This window comes from Embiotoca jacksoni, unplaced genomic scaffold, assembly GCF_022577435.1.
Source record: "Embiotoca jacksoni isolate LCO1_2020_lvr unplaced genomic scaffold, fEmbJac1.0.p SCAF_8, whole genome shotgun sequence".
Taxonomy (NCBI): Eukaryota; Metazoa; Chordata; class Actinopteri; family Embiotocidae; genus Embiotoca; species Embiotoca jacksoni.
The window spans coordinates 5,475,001-5,488,101 of NW_027185436.1; the positions used below are offsets into that span (position 1 = coordinate 5,475,001).

At 41.0% G+C, this 13,101-nt stretch overlaps 1 protein-coding gene across 4 annotated transcripts in view; it reads right to left on the minus strand.

The window, feature by feature from the left end:
• LOC138191532 (transducin-like enhancer protein 4) overlaps positions 1–3,912 on the minus strand; it is a 39,993-nt gene extending 36,081 nt beyond the window's left edge. For 3 of the 4 annotated variants that reach the window (XM_069138407.1, XM_069138405.1, XM_069138404.1), the window contains exons 1-4: positions 3,390–3,912; positions 2,959–3,056; positions 812–875; positions 597–641 (exon numbers count right to left, since the gene is read on the minus strand). In XM_069138407.1, coding sequence (XP_068994508.1) covers positions 597–641; positions 812–875; positions 2,959–3,056; positions 3,390–3,434 — 252 coding nt within the window. In that variant the 5' untranslated portion in view covers positions 3,435–3,912. The remainder of the gene's footprint in view (positions 1–596; positions 642–811; positions 876–2,958; positions 3,057–3,389) is intronic. The other variant, XM_069138406.1, reaches the window with a different exon arrangement.
• Positions 3,913–13,101: the final 9,189 nt, after the last annotated feature.

Consider the following 13,101-nt stretch of genomic DNA (forward strand, 5'->3'; position numbering starts at 1 on the left):
AATAACTGCAGTTACAAATAAAAAAAAAAACTCAAACTAAACTCCTGTTGATCTTATTTCCATCTGCCTACCACCTGACACCCACTAGTATCAAAGTATTTTTGTGTCTTTATTATGCAAGCAAAAAAAAAAAAAAAAAAAATGTTTTAAAAGCAAATTTCTTGCACTGCAATCAAAAATCAAGTTTGTAAGTAAAAATATGTGAACTGAGAATAAAAGTGTGGCTGAAGTCAATCCATCAATAGAAACTCCCGTCTCCAGCGTATGTCCCGCCCACTACATCCAACTCAACTTGTAGGTTTTTGACTTGAGAGCAAAGGTTTTCAATTTGCAGCCAAAAACTCTAGTTTCATAAGCAAAATTCTTAATTCTGTGACCAAAACTAACAAAACTGTCAGAGCAAATTTGTTTGCAACGCAAATAATTTTAATCTCAGTTCATATACTTTTACTTACAAACTTGATTTTTGATTGCAGCGCAAGAAATTTGCTTTTAAAACTGTCTTTTTTGCTTGCATAATAAAGACACAGAAATACCTTCATAACTACAGTGTGATTTGACTTCTTTCAGACATTTGAGTAAAAAACGTTTCTTACCTGCTTGTGCATCTCGATGTTCAGTCCGTACGACATTTCGTAATACTAAAAAAAAACAAAGATCAAAGCAGGTTCAGTCAAACATTTTTTTTTATTTGATTTTATACACTTTATTAATCCCCGAGGGGAAATTTCTTCAACATGTCCTCTCTGTTCCTCTAACTGCACAAGGTGAAAAAATACTAATGACTACACATACAGTCAGAGAAACTCACCATGACATAGTGCCTCTGCATCTCCGTTTTCTCACTGGCCAATTTCTCACATTCCAGTTTCAGACTGTGAGTAAAAAAGGAAAAGGTTTTGTTAGTCGAGGTCATGATCAAACACACTCACACACAGACACAGAATAGAAATAATTACCAACTTTAGAAGTCTTATCCGTCTAAACTAATGTTTTATCATATAAGAAATTGACAAAGCGTGACTTTAGGAAGTGAAACGAGATGCCAATTGCAGAATACTGAGCCAGTGAAGTCAGGACAACCTGTCACTTTAAATTTGCATTTCTAATTTTGAGTGCAACGAAGAAAGAGAGACAAAAAGTTGTTTGGATTGCGCCATATTTCCCCCCCTGCAGACACAGTGCACTTACTCAGCAGATGCAGTGCAGTAATTAATGGATCAATGGACAACCACACAAACCTCATCCTATATTCTTACAGTGTGAGTGAAAGCCCAAACTGCACCATCAACAAAAAAAAACACATAACGAGGATCCATTTTACACAAAAGATAACCTCTTTTAGATGCCGTGCATTCCTGGAAATCTTAAATGAATCACTGCAGCAGGATTTTGTGAATCTTATGAGCAAATCATGAGGTGTGTAATGTTATCATATTTTTGCAGGTGCACTTGCAATACTGATATACCAAATACATTTTTTTTAAACTATTTTAGCGTGTTACTGAAATATAAACATTGGAATCATCTTAAGAATTTTGGTACTGCTGGATGAAATGTAAAAATTTATAACATGTCACCTTCACTGCAATGAAGAGGTTTTATTTCATCTTGATAATAACTGTAACTGTGTCCGTTTGTTGTATCCACTCAGAAGGCTGAAGAATAATCTCAGCCGAAGGATTAATAATGTAGTCAGAAAGCTTTAAATAATACTAGGTGTGACAAAAGATTTGATAAAAAAAAAATATGGCATTTATGACAAACAAAAATAAGGAAACATAATGACTGCCATGATGTATTCTCAGCATGTAAATCCGACCCACCCTTTAGCCCCCGCCCCCCGCCAAATCAGCAACTCCCTCCTGTTAGGGTTTCACTGCTATGAGACAGTTTGATCTGCAGCATTAAGCATGCAGCGCACTGGTTCAGCCCGTTCAGACCCCGGACTGCCCAGCAAACAGGACCACTGGTTCATCTCACCAGGTGATTGGGTCATAATTACGAGGTGGCCAGAAGTAGGTGATTACTATGCATTGGTATCGTGCTTATGGTTCTGCCCCTGAGCAGTGTATTTCACACTTCATCATGTCGGGTAAAAAAAAGTATTTCACACCACTTGCACTTGCAGAGAGAGACTTGCACATGAGGTCGATGGGGTTTACCTGTGGGTCGTCTCTGGCGATAGATGGACCTGAGACAAACTAGCAATGTGTTGGCTCCACACCGAGTGCTTGAGGAGCAGAATTTCATGGCATCTTCACATGGATATTTACATCAAACTAAGAATAATTCACCTCTCAACCAAAACTTTAACAGAAATCAGTTTCTGTCTCATATTTCGTGTCGTTGCATCATGCATTTCCCTAATGTTTTGGTCATACCGTCTGACTCATACATGACTGCAGGTGCAAGGCAGCATCACAGGAAGACCTTTTTCTAAACTAATCTGAGGCTTTCTGGTTATAAACTGAACTGAGGCTGCAGCTCATGAATATCACCATTATTGATTGATCTATAATTGATCATTTTCTTGATGAATTCTTTGTCCTATTTATGTGATTGTGAGACAAATAGCGAATTTACAAGTCCCTGGAGCCCAAGGTGACTTTCTTGTTTTTATTGACTAACGGTCCAAAAGACATGTTTTTTCTTTAATATGGAAGAAAACCATAAAATACTTCTACACTACATTTAAGAATTACAAACCAGTAAATGTTTGGTATTTTCTCATTTAAAAATGACTTATTTTATAAATAAACAATTAACATTTTTTTTGTCAATAAATTCATAAATGTATCCTCTGCTTGTTGCAGCTCTAATGTAGACCCAGAATAACAAAACGATCAAATTTATAATCACTCTTCAACGCAATGCAGACAGCTTCATATATATTTTGTCATTTGGCTGATGAGCTGATGCGTCCATGCAGCGTTAAAGTCATGTTCAGACTCTTACCTGTGATACTGGGCTTGCAGGAACTGGAACTCCTCCTTGATCCGGTCGCAGGATTCGGTGACGGTGAACTTGAACGGCTGTCCCGGCTGGTGGGGGACCTCAACGCAAACCAAACAGCGTGCGAGGGAAGAGAGGAAGAACTGAGCCACCAAAGTTCAGTGTCACGACACACACAGGCAGGACTGTAGCTGACAATAGGCCTCTGTGATACGGATGGCCCTTTTGGTCTCACTCAGTCTCCTTACACGTTAACCCACGCACACTCACAGACACAGACACACATACAGCTGCAGCAGTTTGACAATGAGCGCAATTGTCCGTGCGAGCGCCCAGTGGCACGGAAACTTGATCTAAACTGATTACGCATCAGGCGCGCGGCTGTTAATCAGCGCTGTTTTGACATACTGCCTTGACTGCTACTCTCTACTTACCGGATGCCGAGCCGGGGGGTACATCTTGCTCAGATCTCGAATCATTAAAAATGTATTGTAAAGTTCATCCACATGAACAGGAAAAAAAACGCGAGCGAACCGATCTTCCCCCGTGCGTAAAAGGTCAGTCAGTGGCCAGTTTGCGGGCTACGTGCAGGTTCCGTGAAGAGTGGAAACATCCTCGGACCTTTGGTTGGCCAAAGACAGTAAAACGGGATTTCAAAAGTCCATTCGGTGTGTTAATCAAAGCAGAAGTTGCCTCAATCTTCTCCAAAATCTCCAGCACCTTATTCTATGCACACAAAGCGTAATGTTATCCTTCTGAACTAACAACGAATCCTCTCTTTTCTCAGATTTTTTCCTACAAAGCATCAACTTTTCGGCCCATCAGGACCCTGCTCGTCCGCGACTGAGCTTCTCCACAGCGTGCCGTTCTCACGCGTTTATCGGTGTATTTCCTACAGCCTCCGTTAACGTTCGCATCCTCATACTGCACCGGCCGAGCGACCACCTCACAGCCTGCCCCTGCGACGCCAAATTTAGAAGCAACCAGTCGTACGAGCGCAATTACATATTCACAACAATTACAAGAGCCAGTACCGTGACGTCGGGACGTGTAGTTTAATTCATATTAGTCGATAATAAACCCTACAGATGTGCGTCTGCTGTAAAGAACTACAACTTCCCGGCTCCTCCGCGAAGCCCCCAAAGCCAATGGCGTGTCGTCTGAAGGAGGAGCGGCCATTAAAGGCAGCCAATAGCGACGGAAAAGTGCACAGAGAGCGCTGCATCCTCCTGCCAATCATCCATAAATTGTCCAATCGCATCCAGAAGCATGTAATTTATGCAGACTCCCCACGTGGGGGCTCGGTCTGGTACTAAAAGATGTCACAGGGATTAATCGGGAAACTATCTGTTGACTTATGTGCTTTTTACAGACACTTCCAGGCAGACGGGAACATCTGGCCCCCATAGGTGTCTCGTGTTTTTATTTCCTGTTTTTTTTTAATTGAATCTCCTATTAAATAGTCCGCTATTACGTCCACAGATTGCACTAACAACCCTGCAATTAGATTTTCATTCAGCTTCCTCATGGGTACCTCAACCTGCTTGCACAGGATGTAAATCATATCATGGGGTAGACGAAATAATGTAAACACTTACAGGTGAATTATTATGATTGCTGCAAAGGTGGGTTTTAGGTTGCATGTCAATTACCTCCTCTATAGTCCGCTTTAATCAATGTCAGTGACATGTTGGAGAACGTTTACTTGAGTTTTGCTCCTTCTGTTTTTAGACTGATGCACCTGCAGTTTGTGAGGCCAGTGGTGGAATAAGTCTTCTTAACTGAAGCACAGCATAGAAACACAAGTAACAGTCATGCATTCAAAAGTTTAGGCGACTCAAGCACAAATAGAAAATAATTATCTACAAAAAGTACTTAAAGTATCAACTTAATGTACTTACTAGGTGGCATAATGTCCCCTATTAGTATCATACTGTATCATATATTGTATTATATCATATTATAACATGTAAGCACCATTTAATAAATTTAGTTGTGTTATTTTTAACTTCTTGATATGCTATTAAGTAGTTGAATCCCTGTCAATACATGGTTTTATGAATCCATCATGGTTCGCATCTGTAAAATGTGTAAAATCTTATCCTGAAAAATTACCTATAACTGCCAGCTAAAATTTAGCACAGTAAAAAGCATATGTCCATTGTGAATTTTGGTGGAGTAAAATATTAAGGCCAACAGTCAAGTCAATTTCAAGTAGGCAACCACAAATTGTACAAAACTAGTAGCTGAGTAAATGTATTAGCTACAATCACATTTGTGATTATGCTTTAAAATGATGCCAATGGGCCTTTAGCCTATTATGACACTCCTCTTTTGTCTCAGTCATCTTATGAGATCTGATCCCAGACCAGTTCCTGTGTCATAACCCCACTGCTCTTATTACAATGTAATATAACCTACAGCACACATGTGCAAAAGCACATACATAATATCCTTTGTTCAAAAAAAAGTATAAACAGATAGTATGTATGTTCTGTAGATGTAAGTAAAATGACTTAAAAGATCAAATCAGAATCAACCTACAGGACATTTTATGTTATTTGTCCCCCCTTTGAGTGCTACAGTCCAATTAGGACACCTACTGCTGAGTAAATTTAAATATTATGACCGGCACTCTCTTCCTCTTTCACTCAGCTGACACCATTCATTTTGAAGGAATCAGTGTATGTCAGCCTGCATTTATGGCTGGGAGTAGATGTTCGGTGTGGGTAGATGAAACACACTGTTGCTGGGTCAGCAGTTTTCAAACCACGGCTTTCAGCCATTTAGCAGAACTAACTGACTGTCAAAAAAATCGTCATCATCTTGTGCTGCGTTAGACTTCTTTTCTCTTTCCCTGAGATTTATCATGACTTATTGTAGCTATTTAAGATAAAATTTGTGAAAAGGTGTGTGCATGACTTACAAAACATGATAAAGGAGGACTTTATAATTGTTTCATGTTGCGCCTTGATATTTTCTGTTGCTCAGACACATACAGCCCTACATATATACAATATGACACTACGTCAATCCTCATCCTCGTCAGTCTCTCTGTCGTTTCTGTTGTCTCTGCAGCTCCCTCCTACATACACGGCATTGTGCACACATACACACCACCTCAGCCATTCAAATACTCATTTCTATCTACCACACATACAAACTAATATTTCAGGTAAGCACAGGGCCTAAAGTGACCTGCTGTCGTGGTGCGCGAATCCACTAAGGCTCTGAAAAGGTAATATCATGCTCTCCCTCCTTCCCCTCCAAGGGTTGAGCCGTGATGTGGACGAGCAGAGGAGGTGCGGAGGTGAGGGAGGGGGGCAGGTGAGGAGGAATAAACAGATTTATTTGCCTGCGCCCCTCTCTGATTATTTTGCCCCTGCCTTTTGTTCCAGACCTTATGAAACCCAAATGTCAAGTGAGGCGAGGGCCTCATATCGAGTCCTGTCAATCACAGCCCTCCGCGCACCTGAAGCCCTGATGCCGGATTATTGGCTTCAACACAAGGGCTGCCTTTGCCGCCAGGCACGATGCCTCAGACGATTCAACAGCCAAGTTGTTTTTTTTTTTTTCTAAAGAGGAACTTCATTTGGCAGCTGATGCGCAGGAGATTGCACAGGAGCGGATTTTGAAGCTAGATGGGTGGGATGTGTATGTGTGTACGGAGGGTGCACAGTGGCTTATGGCAGGAGGGAGGATTAAGGGGGAGGAGGTAGGCTTGACATGGTTTGTGGTGGGGAGTGGGTGGCAAGGAAACCCGACCGTAACATCTTGCTCAGCACACTGATCCCAACTAGATATCAGCACCTGCACACACGTCTCCTTCCCTGCTTTGTCACTCTCTCACACACACAGCCACAGCTCTTTGTCAGCTTTGTCGTATTAGGACCGTAGACTGTGTATAAAAAAAAAGTGACATAGTCTCCGGGTCTGAAAAGTGAAGCCAAGTGCCTTAAAGTGCAATACCACTGAAGGCCACGAGGGGCTGGCTCATAAAACCTTTGGCTCCAATAGACTCAAATTCCTCTTCTCTCATAAAAAACATGTTATTTTGATGTCACTCACTTAATTCTCTCTGATCAGTGCTCTGTTGGTCTTTCTGAAATTAATTCCATCATTAATTAGATATTGGGCATCAAACAGAGGTTTTGGGGTGGGGCCTGTTTGATTGACATGCCTGGGTACAGTCAGGTTGACCGTGTAGGTGGGCGGGCATTATGTCCTCAGGTTGTCAGTCAGTCTCACTCCTCCCAAGCTCATCCAAATATGCTCTCTTCTGGCTCTAAATAAACAAGATGGCAACATCAAATTTGGGAGACTCAAGACTTCAAAACAGCAGTTCACAAACCAATGAGTGACATCACGGTGGGTTGTCGCTTGATTAGGACCAGCAAGCATTGTTTTAAACAACATCAAATTAAAATGGTGCAGAAGGTGCAATTTAGGGTAAAATGCATAACAAAGGGCATAAAAAAATGATCAGGCAGGCTGCATTCATTGTTGTAAACCTGCTCCGCATATCATGGCAGCAGAAGTAAGAGCCAAGCAAAAGTGCATCCTCAGATTTACTGTACGTATAGTTACTGACTTCATGTTCCACGGGACACTGCAGCTCTGTGGAAATAGTTAAAACAGTGAAAACCTTTGCTACAAGTCAAGAGGTGGATGTGGAGGTGAGCTGGGGCGCTAATAACTGAAAAAGTTCATACGGTAACAACACAGTATAAAACGTCATCCTCTGAAAACCACATCCACGAGAGGGGCAAACAATCGGCACCAAGCAGCGTTGCCACATATACGATGATTATTGTACTTAAAAATGGTTGCTTTGTGTACAATGTTCAATCAATAATGTCAAAAGTCCCATAATATATAGTTTGATCATTTTGTTACAGTATCAGTAGCTGTAGTCCATCTTGGCCAGCTCATATTAATAATTTCATTACACAATACAGATCTGTTGTCACGTGACGTCTTTCCAGCCAACCGTGCTTGTTGTGACGATGATGTAGACGAGGTCTGGGCACTACTGCTTCTTACACATTCAAATTTGTTAAAAAAAAAAAAAAATTGCCTCATCACACTGATGGAGTTATTGGTGCAGAGGAGCCTATTTAAAGATTGCACTACAGCAGGCTATGCGGAAGTTGAGCTAATAAAGTAAGCATGTTATCGATTTAAAACTATAGAGCGTTACTTTTACATATAAATAAACATCCGTTACATTCATGCCCTTGCGAAATGAGTTCACACGATGCTGACTAAGCCTATAACAGCGGCTTGATAAAAATGTGTTTTCTAAAATTACACATTCACGCCCATTTGTTCTCTTGGTTATGACTCCTCAAAATATGATAATTCTAAGCCTCCTGAAAAATATTGTAATATTCCTCATCTGGTTATGCTTTTGGCCAAGCGAACAAAATGTCTGCAACTAGCTAAAATCATTAGACTTCAGCATGTCATGACGAGATTAATACGCCTGAGGTTTACAATGTCGTGATTGTAGAATAATGAAAGTGGAAAATCGTTGCAAAATATTTGCACAGTAGGTGCTGTATTTATTTAGTTTGAGAAATCTCACCATCTCTTGAAAGGATTAAAAAAGACTAGAAATCATCTGCTAGGTCGTTACTAAGGGTCAGCCTACTTGCTGGCGTATTACACATTGCATACATTACATAAGAGTCTACTGGTGTGACATTGTTTGCCAGCTATTAGTCATACACCATGTATTTCCATGGAAACGGAGATCGCACCAACAAAAAGTTATATATTTTGAGAGCGAATTGCTTCACAATAGGAATGCCTTGTGATTACATATTTTATAAGCGCCTTGGTCCAGACCACATCACTGTGGTGCCAATTAATGACGTTAAAGCACACCCTCTTGTGTAATATTGCTTAATGAAACAATCTTGGCAAACATTAGTGCTGCCTCTATGTGCCTTTCAGCAAACTCCCCAGGTCAGATTTATTTGAATTTTTTTTGCCTTTATTTGTTATTAGATTTTTCATTTGGAAAACAAAGAAAAGTAATCACAATGCATCCCATTTTCAAAGTTTAAAAAAAAAATTTGAAGCATTAAATAAATTGAAACAATTACCACACACTTCTGTTTTGATATTTTGTTTAAATGATGACCACAGAGGTTTACATGTCTACAGAAGTGTTAAAGCTACGCAAGTTTATGCAGTGAAGTGTTGTCTCAAATATAAATACCCTTAGTGTTTGCACGTGTTATCATGAGTTATCGCTTACTGTAAGTTGATCAAATGCATCTCTGTTTCACAATTTTTGAATGTGGCTTACATCCTGTCATGTCAATTAAACTACAACACACTTTAAATGTCTAAAATAGTTGATTTGTATAGCTCATGTAGTCAAAGCTTTTTACATAGTAAGCAATACTGCATACGACTTATGACACATTTTAAAAGGATCCAATTCTATCCTCTTTCTCCTCTTAAAATAAGACACAAATCAGAGCTATAAATCTGAACCGTTTACAGCTGACTTTAAGATGTGGCCATGCTGCTTGCTGTGACAACGATCCTGCAGGCTTCTGTTGTCCTATAGGTCAGCAGGGTTACAGAGGTATATTTACAATGAGACAAGTACATTGTCCTTTCACCACCACACTACCCTCTGGGTATATAGAATAATAATATAGCACCTGCCTGCCATTGGTGTATGTGTGTGTTGGGGGTTCGGTGTCTAACTAATCATACTTCAATGAGCACTAACCACCGGTCCGTGTTCTTAAATCTCCTGTCCTTACAGCAAGCTGTGTCTAAATCCCCCATGGTTGCCCCTTTAACACGTCATTAATCCCCGGCGGCCGCCCCTTTGAACAGTGAGCTTGTGGGGAGGGACAACCAGGCCTCCTTAGACACAGAGACAGAGAGGCGGAGGCAGCGCGGCGCTGGATTTACTCCGCTACCAGCAGGTTAATCCTGCCGCCACACTGAGTGAGCACGGGGAGCCAGCGCATTGTGTGTGTGTGTGCGTGTGCGTGCGTGTGTGTGTGCGTGTGTGTGTGTGTGTGTGTGTGTGTGTGTGTGTGTGTCTGAGTGCAAGTGTGTGTCTTTATTGGAGACAGTTAAGGATTGGCTCCATCTCGGTAACGACTCTGGGGGAACATCAGCATCTGGTGCTCAAAGTCATCCAGTCCCCCGAAAGGAACATACAGATTGCTGCCATTTCTTTATTAGATTACAAATGGATGGATGCAAGTGTTCGAGCTGATAAAAACTGAAATAGCATTGAGCGACCAGATGACAGACCGGACGCTGAAAGCAGGACAAAAAAAAAAAAAAAAGACAGATGAAGAACAATTAATTACCAGGGAGGCAGTAACATGGAGAACATCTGAAAACAGAAATCCTGAGGGCCCAGAATGCAAAGAGCCAATCAGAGACACAAATGTGCACAAAGTTAGCTTGTGGTAGATGTTACAGAAGTAGGTATTATGGGTACATTTATCCCTATTCATGTACACTATAAAAAAAAATATCTAATGAACATTGTAAGTGTTTATTAAAGGGGAGCTTCTGTGTTGTTTTCAGTGTTTTTTATATTCTGGAGTTCACCAGAGTAGCTTTCCATGATTCACAGTTCAAAAAAATTTGTAATTATTTTACACAGGTCCTTCAGTTCATCCTGTCTGAAATGTTTTCGCTCCTGTCTTTTTAAGGCCCACCTTCCTAAAAGCCCACTTTTTTACTGATTGCCCATATTTCAGGAAGCCGACTGGGTGCTCGTGACCCCTGCTTTTAACTCTTGCTGGAGTGGAGGTACCTAAAGAAAAGAAAGAAATTTCTCATTCGTGTTTGGAAATGGCAACTTTTTAAATCCATCTGAACATGTCTGAGCCCAAACCTGATCCAGAACATGAGTGGACAGCACAAACATCCGCAGAAATACAGCGGCAGAACGTCTCTGTTTCATAAATATCACCCCCACTTAATGTGGGACATACGTTGGATTTAGTCTCTCAATCACAAGCCACATAGTTTATTCAATGCTCTCTTAATCGGTGTACATGTGTGAAATGTGCTGACGTAGCCAGTAAAATGTTAATCTGCTGTCGCCAAACAACTAGAAATTATAGTATCTTCTGCACCGTCGGTTTGTGCTTTGTGACCTCCTGAGCCTGGAGCTGAAGTCCATAAAAGAAATCTGTGACGAGCTGACGTCAGCAACATTCATTTCACCTATGAAGACATACGTTATGTTACATTACAACTGTGTTTTACTATGTTGCATTCATCCGCCTTCATACAACAGCCTCAGTGTGTTGGGGGCCATGGAAGGAGTTACAGTTTAAGCACTACAACTAAATAACATTAGAAAACATCATGAAGCAGTTATCGGGTGGATCAATGTCTTTGAAAATCCAAATAAATAAGGCATTAGTCCACCTCAACTCATCCATGTTCGCTCTACTGAAACAAATCAATTCCCTAAATGCAGGCTAAAAAAAACGGGTGTGTAACACAGGTAAATGTAACTATTGTTCAGTTCAGTGTATCACATTCACAAGGTAACAGGGCAGCTGCTAACTTTTCTTTTCAATGTAAAAGTCCTGCCTTTGTCTGCTGTGCAGGAGAGTCTCAGATAGGCAGTCGGACATTTAACATTCTGTCTCCTCTTCAGTCTAAAAGACTAATCAGCCACTCTGCAGGGCTCTGGCTGCTAACCAGGACTAATTCTGCCTCCTGCTGGCTGGTGACACACACTGGGACAGCCATGATTGGCTGTTTAGCACCAGGGGGTACACCTCTGATTGTCTGCTTAGCATATTTTCTCCCCTCATTCTGATGGCACATACTCACTCTTATCCTCATTGCACAGTGCAACGTGAAAGAAACAGGGAAGTTATAGATGGTGGTGAGCATGTGCCTGTGTGGGTTATACATCGCATGCCGCGAAGGTGTGTTGGGCAAAACAAAAAGGCAAAATTCAAGCCAAGCCTCCCTCCTCCTCCTCCTCCCTTTTCCTCTCTTCTTCATTGTTTCCCCCTTTTTTGTGTTCCCCCTCCACCGCAGCACAGATCAGACAGAATGTCACCTCTACAAACTGCCGCGAGCTAATTAGCTGTTAGCCATGTTTGTGTTCTTGACTGATGACAGGATCATTTACTCTGGTCTCCAGCTGGCTCTGTTTGTCGGAGCCATCTCATTAGCATGGCAAATTAGTCCCACTCAGTCAGGGTTCTGCCTCACCCAATGAGAAGTGATTGGAATGCAAATCAATCAAGAGGGCGGGGAAATGGAAATCACAAAATACCGGTGAAGAGGAGACGATGAGAATATTGTCCAAACTTTTATTGCGAAAGAGATAAAAAAAAAATAAAAAAAATTCAAGTCAGCTTGTTTGCAGGAAATTAAAGACAAATTTGGAAAAGGTCAAGATTGAGCCAATTTGAGAAGTTTGTTCCGAGCAGGGGATAAAGAGTGTTTTCGACGTGTATTGTTTGCCTTCTCCTTAGAGACATTTTTTTTCAAGGGCGGGGTGTTGCTCTGTGGCATGCAACTGTTATTAGTTGGAGGAAATCAAGCGTTAATTGTAGAAACATTACTCTGAATTTGTGGGTTTCATTTCCCTAAAAGCTCAGCTTCATTCCCATTCTCGGACCAAGGTTTCATCAACAGCAGCCATTCATCAAATCAGAACTTGTTAACCAGGCAAAGTATGTCTCGGAATTAAATAAAATCCTGGGAAAATAACACAAAAAAAAATCTATCAATAACTAAACAAGGCTCAACATATTAACAAGCAGCATTGCCTGGCAAAGGAAGCTTGTTTGTCATCATTGCTCTGTAATTTCGCTAAGTGAGCTGTTCATACATTCCCAGTGAAAAACAATCTCTTTAATTTAATATTCTGTCATCAGGTTTTTGTCCTCATCAGCAGGAAGTTATTGATCATGCTCAGGGCCGCTTTCACAATAAGACGGCAGCATTTTTTTTCCATGTGTCATTCAAATCAGCAGGTGCCTTTACATTTCCAAGCTTGTATAGCTGCGATCAATTATCTAACTGCATTTGAGGAAAATCTGTAGAACATATAGATCGCATGTAAGAACCTACACTGTTTTTTTTCTTTTTGTCCAGCGCAGAACAATAGATGGCCGAGCC